Source organism: Paralichthys olivaceus, chromosome 13 (genome assembly GCF_024713975.1).
Source record: "Paralichthys olivaceus isolate ysfri-2021 chromosome 13, ASM2471397v2, whole genome shotgun sequence".
Classification (NCBI taxonomy): Eukaryota; Metazoa; Chordata; class Actinopteri; order Pleuronectiformes; family Paralichthyidae; genus Paralichthys; species Paralichthys olivaceus.
Window position 1 is genome coordinate 17653221 of NC_091105.1, and position 17530 is coordinate 17670750.

At 42.6% G+C, this 17530-nt stretch overlaps 2 protein-coding genes across 2 annotated transcripts; one reads left to right on the forward strand and one right to left on the reverse strand.

The window, feature by feature from the left end:
* Positions 1 to 1582: 1582 nt before the first annotated feature.
* ppox (protoporphyrinogen oxidase) lies at positions 1583 to 10269 on the forward strand. Its single transcript, XM_020091382.2, has 13 exons — positions 1583 to 1725; positions 2791 to 2965; positions 3386 to 3520; positions 4019 to 4134; positions 5453 to 5585; positions 6221 to 6365; positions 6556 to 6749; positions 7217 to 7277; positions 7442 to 7560; positions 8333 to 8446; positions 8818 to 8967; positions 9170 to 9212; positions 9299 to 10269. The coding sequence occupies exons 2-13, from the start codon at positions 2882 to 2884 to the stop codon at positions 9433 to 9435; spliced, it is 1431 nt and encodes a 476-aa protein (XP_019946941.2). The 5' UTR covers positions 1583 to 1725; positions 2791 to 2881; the 3' UTR covers positions 9436 to 10269.
* Positions 10270 to 10571: 302 nt separating this feature from the next.
* rbm42 (RNA binding motif protein 42) lies at positions 10572 to 16126 on the reverse strand. Its single transcript, XM_020091384.2, has 12 exons — positions 15800 to 16126; positions 15283 to 15339; positions 14904 to 15033; positions 14729 to 14798; positions 13942 to 14013; positions 12977 to 13131; positions 12590 to 12760; positions 12132 to 12263; positions 11925 to 12042; positions 11529 to 11626; positions 11040 to 11136; positions 10572 to 10822 (listed from the first exon to the last, which is right to left on the reverse strand). The coding sequence occupies exons 2-12, from the start codon at positions 15336 to 15338 to the stop codon at positions 10710 to 10712; spliced, it is 1212 nt and encodes a 403-aa protein (XP_019946943.1). The 5' UTR covers position 15339; positions 15800 to 16126; the 3' UTR covers positions 10572 to 10709.
* Between the last annotated feature and the right edge of the window lie 1404 nt (positions 16127 to 17530).

Below are 17530 nucleotides of genomic sequence, written 5' to 3' on the forward strand. Positions count from 1 at the left end.
TTGGTCTTCTTTACTTCTGAAAACCTTTGGACTTGCTCAACTACAATGGTTGTCTAAGATTTTGATGTTAATTAAATACATAGTGGTAGTGGTCACACTTTAAAATCATAGGCTCTTTAATCTCAGATTTCTGTATGAGAGCATGTTCAGATCATTGAGAGACAGCAGCAGCAGCACATTCACCTTCAGAATAAGATGACAGATTCATCTTTACAGCTACAAGACTCCAGCAAAATAGTTCATCGTACTGATGGAGACACAATGAACCTGGAGCAGAAGATAATTCACTGAGAAAAACAACATCTCTACTGTGCTGATGCTATTTCTATAAAGGAAGGTGGGTTGCAAACAATATTTACCAGATGACCCACGTCATCAAGTCATTAGGAGCGGCTGTGACTCAGAGGATAGAGCGGGCTGATCCCAGTCTCCATCGTTCTGTGTGCCAAGGTTTCCATGGGCAAGATACTAAACCCTGAACTGTGCCGCCAGTGTGTGAGTGACGTGTGATAGAGAAAGTGCTGCACAAGGAAGCACTATGAATGTGTGTGAGACTAGAAATGCACTATAGGAATTTACCAAGTGTTTGAAAGGAATTCTGGTTTGTGTGAATAAGTTTGTCAAAAAACAAGACGCTGTATAGACAATCACATGAACACATGATAACAGCTCTTCAGTGAACTCCCTAATGTTGGGGCAAGTAAGAGATACGTTTGCTGTCAGTGACAACTAATGATAATCACCTAGGTAACCAGGGTAGATGCACAGCTCACTTGCTCTGGATCATCATTCTTCCCACAGGATCCTGGTAGGGACACATTTGCAGATTTTTCAATAACAAGGACTGATTAAAACTGGAAGTAGGATTTCTAGGCTACATTATTAGAAAATACAGTCATTGCCCAGGGTCCTTAAAGACACCACAACATAGAAGCAACAACAAACAAATTAAAAGAGACAAAGAAGTTTAGTGTCTCACATCTCTCTGAGTGCACTGAAGGAGGGTACTGTCGTTCCTGCACAGTGGATCTGATCGTCTTCAGTTTGTCCCCTGAGCTCCAACACTGCAGGTCCCAGGTCAAAGAGAGGAAGCTGCAGCTGCATGCACAGGAAAAGCAAGAAAATCTGGGATTGTTTGTAAGCAACACTACACAAACATGACTGGACAGATTACCACAGGTCCGGGAAGAACCCAGTCAGTTTTCGAAATAGGGGACAGACAACCCAAAATGGCATTTTCTACATTTTCCTTGATTTCACAGAGAATGATTCATGGACCGTGATGTTAAAACCCTGATATCAATGAATGTGTGCAATTTGGTGCAGATGCAAATAAAAACCTGGATTTAGTCAAAGTAAATATGGATTTAACAAGGCTACTGGTGGATGTATGAGCAATACTGAGAGCCATTGGCGTTTTTCTTATTTTAGTTCAGGAGACTGGTGTCTGCATTAATTTGAACTAGAGGGTTTTTATTATTATTATTATTATTAGTAGTAGTATCATTATTATTATCCACGTTATTACTTCTTAGGGTGTGATATTCCCTCCACACCAGCTGGTGGCGGTACTGCACACTTCATTGTTTGGTAGTTACATGAGGAAGAAGACTTGTGGACGTTTCTGTGAAGGGGACAGCGCGAGGGTTTTATAATTACTGCTGCACGCGCTGCTGTCAGGACCGGAAGAAAGTGATGGGATCCGTCTGACGTCACATGTTAAAGGTCAGAGCTGTCTGTGTCTCTGTCTGTCTGTCTATCTGTCTGTCTATGTGTCTCTGTCTGTCTGTCTATCTGTCTGTCTATGTGTCTCTGTGTGTCTATCTATCTGTCGGTGTGTGTGTCTCTGTGTGTGTGTCTATCTATCTGTCGGCGTGTGTGTGAGACAGCTGTTCTTAGTGTCTCTGTGTGTGTGTGTGTGTGTGTGTCTGTCTGTCTGTCTGTCTGTCTCTCAGTGTCTCTCTGTGTCTATGTGTCTCTCAGTGTCTGTGTGTGTGTGTGTCTTTGTGTCTCTCAGTGTCTCTCTGTGTGTGTCTGTGTGTCTCTGTGTGTGTGTCTCTCAGTGTCTCTCAGTGTCTCTCTGTGTGTGTCTGTGTGTGTCTGTGTGTCTCTCAGTGTCTCTCTGTGTGTGTCTCTCAGTGTCTCTCTGTGTGTCTCTCAGTGTCTCTCAGTGATTCTGATATAATAATCATATAAGGATTCATCACGATATCTCTCTGCCTGAAGAAAAATACCATATGCCCTTAAATAGGTTGCAGGGTTTGTGTTATTATTCACTGCAGTTTAGTTTCACAGACACAAACACACAAAGTCTCTCTAATCTGAAACAAACATACAGTAACTTTGTCATCTCCACAACCATAAACAGGCAAACGTCCAAACTATATGTATATAGTATATAGCATGTTGCATGCTGTGTGTGGGACCATAAAGAGGAATCTTGATCTTAATATATATATATATATATATAACTAAATAGGTAAATATCACTGTTTAGAGGCAGCATATCAATAACTGTATATCTTGAGTCAGGCGACAATATATAGCCCTACTGATATTTTGTTTCACTCCCAAATATTATTGTATTAGCTCTGCTGGCTGAGTAATGTAAAGCTGTATTTCAGTGAGGAGGATCACAGTGGAATTAGGTGTTGACAAAGAAGGATAGAGGAGATAATATGTCATATGAAACACAGCCATTGAGTTGATTATACAAGCAAGTCCTGGAAGTCCTTCAGTCTGTGTTGGGCTGACTGATAAACTAACAGTTTGTCATATCACCATCCACAGGCCTCCTCAGCAGACACACCCTGTCTCAGCTGCATATTCACCTGCTGTCTCCTCACCTCCCCTCACTCTGTCAGTGGGTCACTGCACGCCAATGACAACTGTAGCAGTCCTTGGAGGGGGGATAGGGGGGTTGGCAGCGTCTTACTACCTTTGCAAGAGCCCCCAGGTTACCAAGGTAACACAAACAAACAAACATGCACACACACACCACACACACACACACACCACATGATCTTCAGTTGTGACCACTGTGACCATGTTGTTGTTTGTTATTATCACAATGATAAACACTTTATCTCAGATATGGGGTATATCTCCCCCAGCCACCTCCCTTGAGTATAATAATGTCTATAATCATAATAACAATTGACAGCACATATAAGAAATAAAGGTTTATAGAAAAGAGGCATGTGAGCAGTTTTATGCAGCACGTGTAGGTGTGGCTGCTTATTGTTTTTATTTCCTTTATTTCCCTGTGCAGGAGTCCTCTTGAAATGCTGCCCTGCACTTTGATTCATCTCAATGAGTCTTCATCATGTTTGTTTGAACCTTTTGGTTGTCGTATCTGAGCAGTCTGTCTCTTCTTTGTCTCCAGGTCATACTAGTGGAGGCCAGCAGCCGTTTTGGAGGTTGGCTGTGGTCCACCAGGAGGGCGGATGGAGCCGTGTTTGAACATGGACCTAGAGGGATTCGACCTGCTGGGGCGGTTGGACGCAACACGCTCAACATGGTAAGTTCTACCACAGAAATTAAGTTTATCTTAGACTGGAAACTCAGACTTTAAAATCAACAGCACAGGTTTAGGAAAGTCTCCTTCTGATCTGAAAAAGAAAAGAATGTAAGGGTAAGAAAGTAGGAACTCTGAAGTGGGCTGCTTGATATTGATGACACCTTTGGGGAACTTGGGGTAAATCAAAATCCTGATGGGGACCAGAGTGCTCAACCACACAAGTGAAAAAGGTGAATAAAACACAAAAGTGAACTGGAGGACCCATTGTTAAAGAATAAAATCCACATGAATAAAGTAGGAGATAAATAAGTCTTCAACTCATCCAGTCCGTCTAAAGGTTTCTCTGCCTGTTCTGCAGAGAAACTGTTTCAGTTTCAGTCAGCCTGTCTCAGCATCTCAGAAGTGATTGAACTGAACAATTCTCAAACATACAGGACCTCGGAAAACTGTTCTAATGTAAACATGTCCCAAACTCTGTGTGTGCGTGTTTGTGTGTAGATGGATGACCTGGGTCTTGCGGGGGAGATTCTTCCAGTCACCTCCAGTCACGTTGCCTCCAAGAACAGATTTCTGTACGTGAAGGGACAGCTCCACAAGATGCCCTCAGGAATAAGGTCAGATGTTGACAATAAATTTAGTTTGTCCATCATTACAACTAATGCTTTGTTGCTCTGTCCATATTTTCAGTTTTCATTCCATATTATATTATTATTAGTAGTAGTGGGTGGAAAATAGTATGTATTTATACAGAGCTTCTAGTCCATTCACCCATTCACACACACACACATACACACGTACATTCATGCATTTCTGTCTTTATCTTTCTCTACCACACTCACAATCAATCACACACTGCTGGTACAGCCTTCAGGGGCAATTTGGGGTTCGGTGTCTTGCCCAAGGTCACTTTGGCACACAGAATGCTCGAGACCGGGATTGAACCACCGACCCTCTGGTTAGTGGAGAAGTTTGTTGTGTTTAATTATCTGGAAAAAAAGACAACCTGAAGAGGAAATGAAACAGCCTCTAGCTGTGAGGTGGCAGTGAGCGCTGGTATGTGTTCTGCTGTCAATGGGTGTGTCGTGAATATTCTGCTATTGTGTTCAGTGTTATCTGGAGACACAGACTGACGCGGTCACTATCAGTATAGTGGCCAGAAAGATGCTGAGAAGCTACAACAGACCACACGTTACTGTGCGATGAATTGAGAACATGGTAAATACAGATGGCAGAACATGTTTATTCTTCATTGCAGACCTGCTGTAAAATCAGATGTGTTATAAGATGCTGTGAGGACGTTACAGGGAGCTGCTTCAGGAAATGAGATGTCTTTATTTTCAACTGTCGGAAGGACCCCTGCTGACTCAATGATAATCCAAAGATTCACTTTGACAGTGAATCACTGCTCATGCTGCCTCCTGCGCCTTTACAGTTTGTGTTCCGTCCCTCTCTTGTGAACACGACATCTCAGGGACAATCTGAAGGAATTTCCTCAAATTTGATACAAAGTTTAATTTACACCCAAGAATGAACTGATGTGATTTCTGTGATCAAAGGTCTCTGTTTCCTCACAAAACCAGTTTGGCTCTATCTTAAGAATTCATACTCTTTTTATAACAAGATCCAAAATTTCTTTTATGCTACTGTTGTGCAGCAACTCTACATTTAAATTGTTAACAACGGAGATTAGTTGATGGGGCTGAAGCTGGCCGGTCTGATGACCAGAGCAACAGGGACGCAGAAATCAGGAGGATACAGAGGTTTAGCTAATAAAGTGGCCACTGAGTGTGTTGTCATCACTTTGTGTAACACTGTGTATTGACTCTCTGCATCGTCTGTGTTAAAACCACACCCCTTGTGATTTTGACATGTACTATTACTGCAATTCCTAACGTCTCTGTGTCTTAATACCCACTTCATTCTTCATTTCAGTGGACTTTTGCGGACAGTCCCGCCCTTCTCTCGTCCCCTCCTGTTGAGCGTCGCCATGGAGATACTGGTGAAAAAAAGCAAGGAGGACGATGAATCTATCCATTCATTTGTTACTCGGAGGCTTGGAAGGGAGGTGAGGGGAAGTGTTCACGATATATACGATATATATGAACAAGACATTTTGTCACCTGGCTCACAGGTAGCACACCTGGTAAAATGTGCATACTTGTGTCATGTGACAAGGCCTTGTCACAGTGGCCTGGATTCTAATCTGGTCTGAGCCTCTTTGCTGCATGTCATTCCCTCTATCTCTCTCCAGCCTTTCCTGTCTCTCCCTCCACTGTCTCTGTCAAGAAAGACAAAATAACCAAAATAAAAAAGGGGGTGGCATGTACCCTGCGCACATGCTGCATAAACCCCATTCAGGCAGTGCTCACTTTTTACATTGTATGTTGCCTTGTTTTCTATTTCATAATGATGTCATCAGGATGTTATTGATTCCTTGTGATGACAAATGGATGGATTTATCTGAATAACATGCAGATCCTGTCTCTTCCTTTTTGGTTGCCAGATTTAATTACTACACTATATGACATCATTTTTCGAACAGCAACTCTTTCGTGCGCTGAGTATTAAGACCTGTCCTTTCAATGTGATTCAGTTAGATTCAAGATTCATATTTGTCAATGCCACCAGTTGTCTTATGAGACTAATAAATGTGTAATTGCTTGCTATTTTATTTTGATTTCCTCCTCTGTGTGTGTCTAGCTGGCAGACATTGCTGTGGACAGTTTGTGTCGTGGTGTGTTTGCAGGGGACTGCAGGCAGTTGAGTGTGCGCTCTTGTTTTCCTCCGCTCTACAAGGCAGAGCAGAGTAGAGGTTCCCTGACACTAGGCATGCTGCTGGGCTCAGGTACACTTTGCCACTTTTACTTTTGCTGACATCTGTTTTTGTTTCACTTTCACATTTAGCTTTTAGAGTTCAGCTTCTCACACACACACACAACCTATCTTCTCTCTCTTTCAGTCCATCTCAGTGACATTAGCTTGAAGTGTGATGCTTGTTTCGTCTGAAGCATTGTTGTATGTATGAAAAACCTCAGGTCCCACTCCTGTGGTCCCCCCTGGCCCACTGGCTGAGAGATCTATTAAAGAGTCGTGGGCCCAGTGGTCCCTGAGAAGAGGAGTGGAGACCCTCCCTGAATCCATCACAGACTACCTTCAACAAAGCGGGAGAGTAGAGCTTCACAGAGACGCAGCTGTTAGACACATCAGTCCCTCACACTCTGGCTGGAAGGTCAGTGAGGATCATGAACTGTGTTCGCTTGATTGTATCATGATGTGTATGAATGTGATGCTCAGGTTTATAATAGATTATATATTTAAATAACAAAACTAAGTTGTGATGATCTGTGATATTTGCACATAATTTTAGTTACGTTGTGTCGCATCTCTTTCTCAACTACTCAATATACTGGTTCAAATATTTTGAATATTTTACATCTACTGCTGTCATCAAGTCAGAATATTAATTTGTATAATATTTCGATTTTCAACCAAATAAAAAAAAGACATTCCCGTCAGCAGTTTATGTTTTTAGTTGTCTCAAACTAATTTTTAAATGCTAGCAAGTTACAATGCTAAACCAAGATGGTGACCACGGTGGGTATTTTACCTGCTAAACATCTGAGTGGAGTTGACAGGTTAACTTCTCATACTCTGGTGTTATTTGGCAACTTTCATAAAACATGTGTTTGTGTGTAGATCACTTTGGAGGATGGAGTCATATCAGCCGATCACATCATCTCTGCTATGCCTGCTAAAGGTCAGTGGTGGCTCCCGATGTCGTCTGATCAGCGGCAGAAACTCTGCTCATTACATATGGCTCACCAAGTTTTTATTTATTTAGTATCAATTGAAATTATACAACTAGAAATATGCTCTATATTCACTATAACATGAAGTCATCACATCTCTCTGTCACCCCAGCCCTTTCGTCAGCCCTGCCTTCCTCCTGTCAACCTCTCATCCAGGAGCTGCAGGACATCGCCATGGTAACAGTCGCTGTGGTAAATCTGGAGTATGACGGTTCCATCTTGCCCGTAATGGTGAGAACTACTCAGAGACACACAATTATCATTTAGCTCTGATGAGAACATGACTCCACTCTCATGAGTTTGTGTCTGAGGTTCAAGCACATTCTCTTCACCAAGACATCTGTACTGTATCTGGAAGGAGAGGCAGTAGCATTGTGGCCGTTCTCATTCTGATGACCCACTGACACTTTCCAGGTGCCAACAACAAAGCCAACGATGCAAACAATAATATCGTGCCTCTGTTCATAATTCATCCTATTTTCTGGGGTTGGCCCCCAAACGTCCATGTCTGAGTCGAGAAGACCCAGAGTCAGTGTATGTCAGTCGAGCCTGGCAGTAATGCAGGAGGGGGAGAGGCTGAAAACAGTGTTGTCTTAAAATGAGCTAAACACAGAACTGACAGATGGGGGGGATAGAAACAACAGTGTTTGTCATTTCTGTTGTCCACTCAGATACTCTGTGTCGGGCTGACATTGTTGTCAGCAGCCTGGCTGGACAGACACTCAGCAGTGTGATAAGATTCCATCATTGAGCTGTTACCAAGACGTGCAGCGTTTACTTTCACAGACTGTGATGTTGTCATGTCACAGACAAAAAAACACATCGGGTTGAATCAGAGACTAAATATGCAGACCTGGTTGGGGAGCGGAACACAAAACTCTGTCCGGTGAAGGGGCTTTGTGGGATGCTCCACATTACACCTGCTCTGAGACCAAGGCAGGGAGCTACACAAAGATCTCTGAAGAGGAGGAAAGAAAAAAATCCTTCTCTTTGATTCTCTCAGGGTTTTGGTCACCTGGTTCCATCCTCAGAGGATCGGGGTTTGCTCGGGGTCGTCTATGACTCTGTTCCCTTCCCTGAACACAACAGACCTGAAGGACAGACGACAAGACTGACGGTACACACACACACACACACACACACACACACACACAGCTGTGGAGCAGTTTTATGTTGCTTTCCTTTGGAATATTATTTCCTAAAGTTCTCTGTTTAAACATGAAGCAGTGGTTGTGTGTTAGAGATAAGTGGTGGAGGCAGGAAAACCAAAACCATGAGTTAAAAGTTCAAGGTTTCCAATGATTATCTGTGTCTCACATTTAGCCTCACACATAATCATTTGACCCATATTGTTGATAATATAATTTTTATAATATTGATTGTGGCAGCTGAAGAGGGGCAGAGCCGTGTGTGTTCTCTGCAGTGAACCATGTTGTTGTCAGGTGAGTCCACACCTCCGACCTAAGCTCATGTGACTGTGTCGTCTAGGTGATGATGGGCGGGGCCTGGTTCCAGGAAGAGTTCGGGGCCCCAGACACAGTGACAGAGGAGCGTCTTTTAGCGAGAGCCACAGAGGCGGTGCACTGTCACCTGGGAGTCACCGCAGCACCCAGGTGGAGTTGGGTGGCTCTACAAAGGGTAAGACAGGACAGGATTCAAACATGAACTCCAGACCAGTCACAAATTCTTGTCACTATTTCATTCATTCTTCATTGTATCTTAAGACACTGCACAGTTCACCACTGGCTCCTGTCCCCTGGTCTTTGACTTACACTGCATGTCAGCTGTCCTGTAGGTTGTTGTAACAGTGATGACATCTCTGCTGTATTTCTCTCACTAGGACTGTATACCTCAGTACTATGAAGGACACTACCGGAGAGTTGGTGAGTGTTGACTTCTACATCATATCTTAAGATTATTTGTTTTCAGGCTGTAGTGAAACATAAGGAGTGTCTGTCTGCCTTTACAGAGTCCATGCGTAGCTTCATAAGGAAGAACAATCTCTCGCTGTCTCTGATTGGTTCCTGCTACGATGGTGTGTCAGTGAATGATGTCATCTTCAGTGGACGGACCGCTGTGGAGGAGTTGTTGGGGACTCAGGTTTGATGCCGTAGGCAGCACCTCACCAGGTGGATGCTTTGTGCAGTGGGCAGACAGCCATTATCACTCACATGCCAGCATCCATCATCTTCCTACCCATAATGCCTTCTGCCTGTCAGGGGCTGCATTCTTCGTATGCTGCATTTTTAAGACCTTTTGCGTCTCAGCAGCGCAATAAGACAGTCCCATTTCAAAGGCTCCTCAGAATGCAGCCGACAAATGCTTCCTGCGATTCCCTAGAAACAAAACGGCCAAGGTGTGCATTCTCCCCAGTCAAACCTATCCCTGGATGCATTGCGCTTCAGTGACAAACAGTTTTTCAAAGAGGTGATGGCTACTACAAGCAGCAAAACATCCAACACTTGAGTATCATGCTTCAACTTAACCTAACAGCTAATGCTACACACAGCAATAAGTCTCTTTAGACCAGACCTTCTCATTTCGGGTCAGCCTTCACGGTCAACTTGTCCCAAGGAGGAGGTGGTCTTTGTGGGCTGGGCAGACCGCGTCCTCAGAAGGACACAGCCCCTAATTGAGACACAGCTTGTTGTATGTCTTATAAGCATCATGACTAGTCAGTAAAGACACTTAAATAAAAAGTCCTATTTCTCCAGTACCCCTGTGTATAAGATTGTATTTTAATACTGCAGTTTCCAAATAAAAGGACAGGTTGTTTAATACATGCATTGTGACGGCCGAGCACCAGTTTCTGTTCCTGGCCTTATTCTACTCATCATGAGTTTTTATTTATGTGTTGAATCATCTTTATTGCGTCCCAGTACGTCTGATTTACCTACTGATGTGACTTGCACTTTAAATAAAGCCTTGTTGGTACTAAAAGCTATTACTTATAATTGCTGTCACCATGTGATTTCTATATTCTGTTACAGGAAAGTCTTTGTTTGGATACTTGCATCAGTTCATGTCAGTCTATCTCCACAGGCACAATCTGAGGCAAACAGGAGCCTCATGTCCTCCATGTGTTTGTGGTCTTAGGGGATCAAAAACAAGAAAAGTAGGGAACTACTGGAAAAAAGACAGATGACTTAAATACTTTTACTGCTGCCCTGACGGAGGCGCTAGAGACCTCCAGTTCTAATGAGAATCACAATCAGTTCAATGGGCACAAGAACTGCAACAGATAGAAATTATGGTTTTTATTTGATGAGAGCAAAAAAAAAAAGTTCACATGGACAAATCAAAAGAAGAGTTGTTCTTTCACATAATGGTGCCCGTCTGCTTAAAAGCACAACACACATATAGTCCTACTGGTATAGACACTATCTCAGGCCCAGTTTCTTCTTCTCTTTCTGTTTCTTTCGAACCACTTCAATGTTGCGGTCCTTCCACATGCTCTTCCTCAGTTTGATGGGCCGACTACCGACATACTTCCCTGGACAAACAGAGTGAGAGGGATTCAGTTATTCATCAGTAAGTTTAACCCCCAACATGGAAACAAGACAAACAGGAAGAATCAGAGGTTATCAGTTACAGCAGGAAGGCACAGACTCCACTTCTACGTCAAGGAACATCCAAATGTAAAATATGACAAATCCACATCGGAAGAATAAACCAGTAAACAGGAGAAAGAGGTTTAGTGTGTGACTGACCGTTCATCTCTCTCATGGCTCTGACGTAATCGTTTGGATCTTTGAAGCTGACGAAGCCGTAGCCTTTGGTTTTTCCTGTACGTTTGTCTCTCAACACCTGATGACGCACACATGCACAAAAAGTGTTAACCACTGAGATAGATGCAGTTCAGCTCTGTGAGCAAAGTCCTCTCTCTGAGGACGTCTGTGAGCTGTGGTGAAACACACAGGACATTTGGTTCAGATTTCGTCATGACCTGCCTGACTGGATGTGTCTCAAGAAAACTGTTTTATCTATGTGTATAACCTTACATTAAGCATTACCTTGACACTAGTGTCTGCTGCCACTGTTGTAGATTCTCTAGTGACTTTCATTTTACATCTGGGTTATGTATATGCTCCTGTGTTTGTTTTTGCCTGCTACAGAATGACTCCAATGAGCCTGGATAATTAACAGCAAATGTCATTAATAAATGTCTAATTAGTAAAAACAAGAGTTTGCAGTCCAACCTTAGCTTTGAGGAACGACGGGTATCTGCTGAAGGCTCTGGCCAGTATGTCATCATTGACCTCGTTACCAAGGTCACCACAGAATATACGGAAATCATCTGCAACAAGGAGAGAAAACAGTTACACAAACATTACAAGAGTGTTTAAGAGACGGACAATGTAACGTCCAATCTGCAGCGGGAGCACAACTTAACAATTTTGATTGAATGGAACACAGATGCTGTTGCCATGACAGAGTCTAAGATTGTTATGGATGATGGTAAAACAACACAGGTCAACGTGCTGACATGTGATTGTTAGTGAGTCTTCTTTGAGCAGCAGATCACAGTGGTTCTCTATGGGCAGTGTGAGGTGGTTTTCTGTGAGGGTCCTCAGCTCCCTGCAGTAGCACTGTACCTGATTCCCACTCCAACAGACTGGGGTCCTCCCAGCTCGTCCCCGCTGCGGTACGGATACACTTCTTCACTTTCTCCATCTTCACCTTCTTTTTGTCCTCTGTTGAGCTTTCCGCAGGCTGAAACATACGCATACACAAGTCATATGATGTCTGTAGTTCTTCTGAGTGAAGCTTCTGGGTGAACACGATATAGATTGTTCATGTACCTCAGAGTGGGAGGGCTCAGGCTCAGGCATGCTGGGTCCAATGACTGTGCTGTCGTCACTCTCCTTCTTGTCCAGTAGACCTGCTGCCCTCACTGCAGCCTGCTGCTCTGCAACCCGGGCTGCCAGCTCCTCCTGGAAGATCCACATCACACAGACTCAGAAAGGCTGATGAAAAGCTGCCCCCCCCTTTTCAATGTCAGTTACAAACAATGACCCCAGAACCTTGTTAATATTACATTAGTCATTTTACAGTATAGTGCCACTTTTTCCCATTGTTTTCTCAAGTATATCACATTTAAAAATACACACAAACAACAAAAGTCATGTACTGATACTGTCACTCATGTTCAAACACACATATACAGGCAACACCAGTGACATAGTAATCAGAGAAGGAGAGAGACCATACATGTAGCAGAGCACCTGAACATCATTTTAGAAAATAACAATATAAATACCATTCTGGCTTGTCTCTGAGCTCTGACGTCAATTCTTTTATGTCCAACTGGGGCAGGAGGAGCAGAGTATACAGTCGGTGCCGCCTGGATAATCGACTGCGTCGGTTTGACAGGAGGAGGAGGTCCATGTCTTGTGGTCGGGACTGACACCATCGAGACCATATCACCGACCTGAGTGAGACACACGACAACTTTAAATCAATCAAATATCATTTGTATGGTCCATTGTATCAATGTTTCGAGTATTTATACAGAAATACATGAAGGGAGCAGCAAGGACAGTTGTAATGATAAGGTCAGTCACACTCATCACAAGATAATTAATGTGTAAAACAATCAGCAATGATGTCCCCCCCCCCCAGTACTGTCACTTCTCTGAGTTCTGACCTGAGGTGGGCCAGCCATGTGCTGGATGGGCTGAGAAGGACCCTGAGGTGTCTGGGCCTGCATGGAAGGAGGGAGCATCATGGGAGGAGGTGGAGGAGGCCTGGGCAGCGGAGGCGCAATTGGAGGACCACGCATCATATGCAGCCTCGGACCAACTGACAACAGGACATTAAACATGTGAACCTCGAGAGACAACCAATATTAGATTTATTGGTTATCAACTAACTCAACAGCCTTCATAGTGAGTGAATTCCCCCCCTCAGCCCAAACCACAATGAGCAGGTAACCAGACACAGCACCTTCCTGCACAGACAATCCTTCAACCATATTCTACCACTATAGGTCATTCACGTCACTGAATGGCTCTTTAAAGGGACATAAACTGAGAAATAACCAATAATGCTTGTAAAATCCCAAAAGTTATTTTTCCCGAAGAAAAGAAAACCCCCACCTGACTGTACCTGCTTTACAGCTTTAAAGCTTGTGAGCTGAGAGACAGAGAAAGTCCATTTACACCTGGTATTAACATGTGTCTGTTCACATTTTATCTGGATGTGAACCTGATTTTTAGAGCGCAGACATAATGTTTCTTTAGCAGTCTGTGTCAAAGAGATTTGAATCAAACAGCTTTTTGAATTCCTTAAAATATGTGTAGTCCACCGACCTCCTAAACATGAACTCACACGTGTGTGAATGTGCACGTTATGTGTGTTCACTGTTCAATCACATCAGAAGAATTGTCAGCACAGACACATGTACATGTTTTGTTGGGGACATTTCTAACAGCACAAGCATTTATTTGTGTACTTCTAGTGCATGTCTGATGATGACCCTTCTCACAGATACAAACATGTCCCATCAACAATTAAAATAAAGTTACCATAACGTTTCTGCCTTAAATATTTTACAGGGTAATAATGCTAATAATGATTAACCAGTAAACTAGTAGTCTGCTGGTAACTTACCAGGCCTCTGCAAGATATGTGGGACAAAGGCTGGTCTCAGCATGGGAGGAGGGGGAGGACGTACTGGAGGGACTGAGACAGACACAGGTTACACAGTTAGTGTTATATAAAAAGTGTAAAGTTAGTGGAAACAGAATCCAGCATGACATTTTTGTTATTTATACACACTATTTGTATCTAGACAGAAGTAGAAAAATACAGAGCAAAACCTGTGATCCCAACTACAAATGAACCAACAACCTACAGTATAAATGTTTTATTCATGTATCACTGGTTGATATATCGATATCTGTAGCTGTAAGCGGTTTGAAAGTAATTGGACACTTGCTAAGACAACTGTTTGCGACGGTCTCAGCAGCAGAGATGGGTAGACTGGTGACAACTGAGGGAGAGATGGCCCAGTGTCCAGTTCACAGACACGTCTCATCCAGTCTGAGATAATCTGACAGGATGAGTGTGATAAACTGTGAAGCTTGTAGAGAACAAACCAAGAGCTCTGGAAGCTGTTCATGGCTTCTACAAAGTACTGAATTAATAGTACTTTTGCAAACAATAGATTTCCTTAAAAAATGTGCACAAATTTTGTAAAAACATGTTTTTATAGTTTGAGTGCAGACTGATAGAGAAAATGGCACAAACTATTTGTATCATTCCAAACCATTAGATGACAGTATTATAAAAACCCTAAACCTTAAATGAGCCTGAATGATGTTGAACAGTTTTGGATACATGGTTTATCTTACTGCCAAACCCTGGGTTGTGTATATGTGCAGGAGTTTATGTTTACCTGGTCCCACGAAGACCGGAGGTGGAGGACCACCATAACTAGCCGCTCTGGCCTCTAATGTCTGCTGGACCTATGAGAGGAGACAGACAAGAGAGCATCTGGATGTAAACATTTCAAAACTACGATAAGCTGCATAGAATATGACTGTCCACTCAGTCATTAAAATAGTACAAACCTGTCTGTAGGTGTTGGTGCCTATAATGGGTCGCACAAGTGGAACCGTTGGGACGGCGAGAGCAATAGGTACTGCCTCCATAACTGGTGGGCTTCCTGACACTGGACCACCAAGAACCTCCTGCTCGAACCTACAGAAAAAAAAGTATAGACACAGACATAAGTACAGTCCAAAGATTATGTTTTGATTTTTTAAAGTCTAATAGTTGGATCTGGACCATTCTGGGTTGAACTGATTGTTAAAACACTTTATGACTAATAAAACCTGAAGTAACAATAGAATGGCTGAGACACTTTGCAGTTCTCCACCAGGGTAAAGGAATAGTGGTTAGGAAAGGAGATTATCTGAATTTCCCGACCACAGCCCAGATTGTACTCACAGAGCCATCTCTGCCTCCATCTCCTTCAGACGCTCCTCTCCTGACTTGAGCGCCATGCTGCGAGACAAGAACACTGATCAGAGAACAGCCAGACAGGGGCTCAATCAAGTTTAACTGCAAAACAATACAACAATTGATTTGATCTCATGAAAACAATGTATTTGCCGGCTCAGTGACTCTGAAAAATGAATTCTTCTCGGTTGTATCACAGACTAGTTTCTGCACCATTCACTACCAATCCCTATAGTTGTCTCTATGGTAAACATTTATATTTATACTTTAGATATCTTCTCTCCTTTTGGCTTTTGTATACATTTCAATCTATGCTGGGTTGAATTCCCTCTACACTCTGGTTCTGAATAATAAAACTCGTCTCTAAAAACTCCACTATTATTTACATATGGCTGCATTATGTCGTTGAACTGATTCATACTGGGGAAATAGCATGATCTCTTTCCAACCTACACTGAGTCGTAACCTTTCTCCATCCTGCGACATGATCGGGATCCACACTCACCTTCATCTACGGTGCAGACGCTTCGGAAAGAAACCACCTCTCGTTTACTTCACCGGACTTTACAGAAACCAGAAGCTAGCGATAGCAACGAAGCTAGCTCTACTGTATCAGCCAGCTAGCCGCTAAGTGCTAACACTAGTGTTGACTAGCGTGGCTCTGGAGCAGTGAAGAGTGAATAAGAAGCTACAGAACGAAGCCAGGAAACACTGGACTCATGGTAACGTTCACAACAACACACAGCTTTCTCCATACACAGTCTATGGCCGTAACTGTGCGATAAGTAATGGCGCTTCTGACTTCCTCTTTGTAAATCTGCACTACTGCCACCTACTGCAGTGGAGGAGAGGCAGCACCACTGCACACAGACCAGCTCACTCTCCCTTTTAATGTTGTTGGGCCACTGGTGTGTTTTCTACTGCACTTAAAAAATAAGATTTTAAACAAAGTAACTACAAATAAACAGAGAGACAAAACAGACTCAAATAGAATCGCCCCACAGCTGCCTTGTGTGCACTGAATATCATTAGTGTTAAAGAAATCTACCTGAAACATGCACCAGACACTTTCTGTAGTCATTTCATCTGCTGTCATGTTTTATGATTCTACATCTGCTGCTATTCTACTTTGTATGAACATCACTTCCCTTTAAGTATTTTTGCCCTGCCCAATCTATTGTTGCACTCATCCTGTTTGCACTAATCATACCGTATCTACCTGTTGCCCTGACTGCATACTGGAGTACTTATGTTATGCTACTTATACGTTTGAACATGTTAGTTATATGCTGACTGCTTCAATGTCTACTTATGCCTTTACACCAGAGAAGTGGCATTTATCCCATCAGTGTCCTGAACATTTGGCATTTACATCTTAGTGATACGTTGGTGCTGGATATATACTCTTTGCAGAGCTACACAAAACCACAAAACGAAGGGGGTGTTTTTTTTCAACAGTTTTTTGCATCTTTGCTGTTCACTTGTATGTATGTTCTCTTGTATGTTCTTGTATCAGCAGTAAAACTGTAGACTTGTAGAGAACTCAGCAGCCAGAATTAAACTCAAACTCAGTCACCCCGGTTTAAGATTCGTTAATCTGGCTTCCGGTATGTTTTAGACTTGAGTTTAAGGTTATTCTAATTACTTGTAAAGCATTTAAATGTCTGACTCCTTAATTATTTAGCAGATCTTTTATCCTCCTACAACCCTGCTTGCAATTTGAGATCCTCTGACAGATACCCTGTAACAGTTCCAGATTCTCAGATGAAGACTAAAGGGGACGCAGGCTGAGAAATAATAACTTTAATTATAGTTTTTAATATTGTAATATGTGGTTGTGCTTGCTGACGGGGAGCTCACCTAAGCCTTCCTTTCTGCAAGAGAGCAGCTGAGGCCAGCCTTTGTTTGGTGTTTAATTTGAAAAAAAAATTGGTCAATGCATGATTTTAAAACAGAAATGTATTAATAACTGCTTAAAAATGTTTTGTTAGGGTTTTCATGTTTGGTGTGGGGTTAAAACCTGGAGTGATTGCTCAAGGAACAAGGTATGGACTCAAGCAGAGCAGACTGCATTTTTGTAGTCCCATAATATTATATGAACAACATTCAATAAATATAGATTCCAGTCACCTGCATGTCTCCAACTATATACACTATATCCTTCTTATATTTTTGAAATTGAATGTTTTATTAAATGTTTTGTAATTGCTTTTACGTATTTTAGTTTTTTGGGAAT

What these genes read in the sequence shown, in the direction of transcription:
- ppox (XM_020091382.2), top strand. Translation starts at nt 2,882, where the DNA reads ATGACAACTGTAGCAGTCCTTGGAGGGGGGATAGGGGGGTTGGCAGCG. An exon ending in AAGATGCCCTCAGGAATAAG is followed by an intron (nt 4,135 to 5,452) that starts GTCAGATGTTGA and finishes TCTTCATTTCAG; the next exon opens with TGGACTTTTGCGGACAGTCC. An exon ending in CCTCACACTCTGGCTGGAAG is followed by an intron (nt 6,750 to 7,216) that starts GTCAGTGAGGAT and finishes GTTTGTGTGTAG; the next exon opens with ATCACTTTGGAGGATGGAGT.
- rbm42 (XM_020091384.2), bottom strand. Translation starts at nt 15,338, where the DNA reads ATGGCGCTCAAGTCAGGAGAGGAGCGTCTGAAGGAGATGGAGGCAGAG. An exon ending in TCCGGTCTTCGTGGGACCAG is followed by an intron (nt 14,014 to 14,728) that starts GTAAACATAAAC and finishes TGTCTGTCTCAG; the next exon opens with TCCCTCCAGTACGTCCTCCC. An exon ending in CTCAGAGACAAGCCAGAATG is followed by an intron (nt 12,264 to 12,589) that starts GTATTTATATTG and finishes TGGATCTTCCAG; the next exon opens with GAGGAGCTGGCAGCCCGGGT.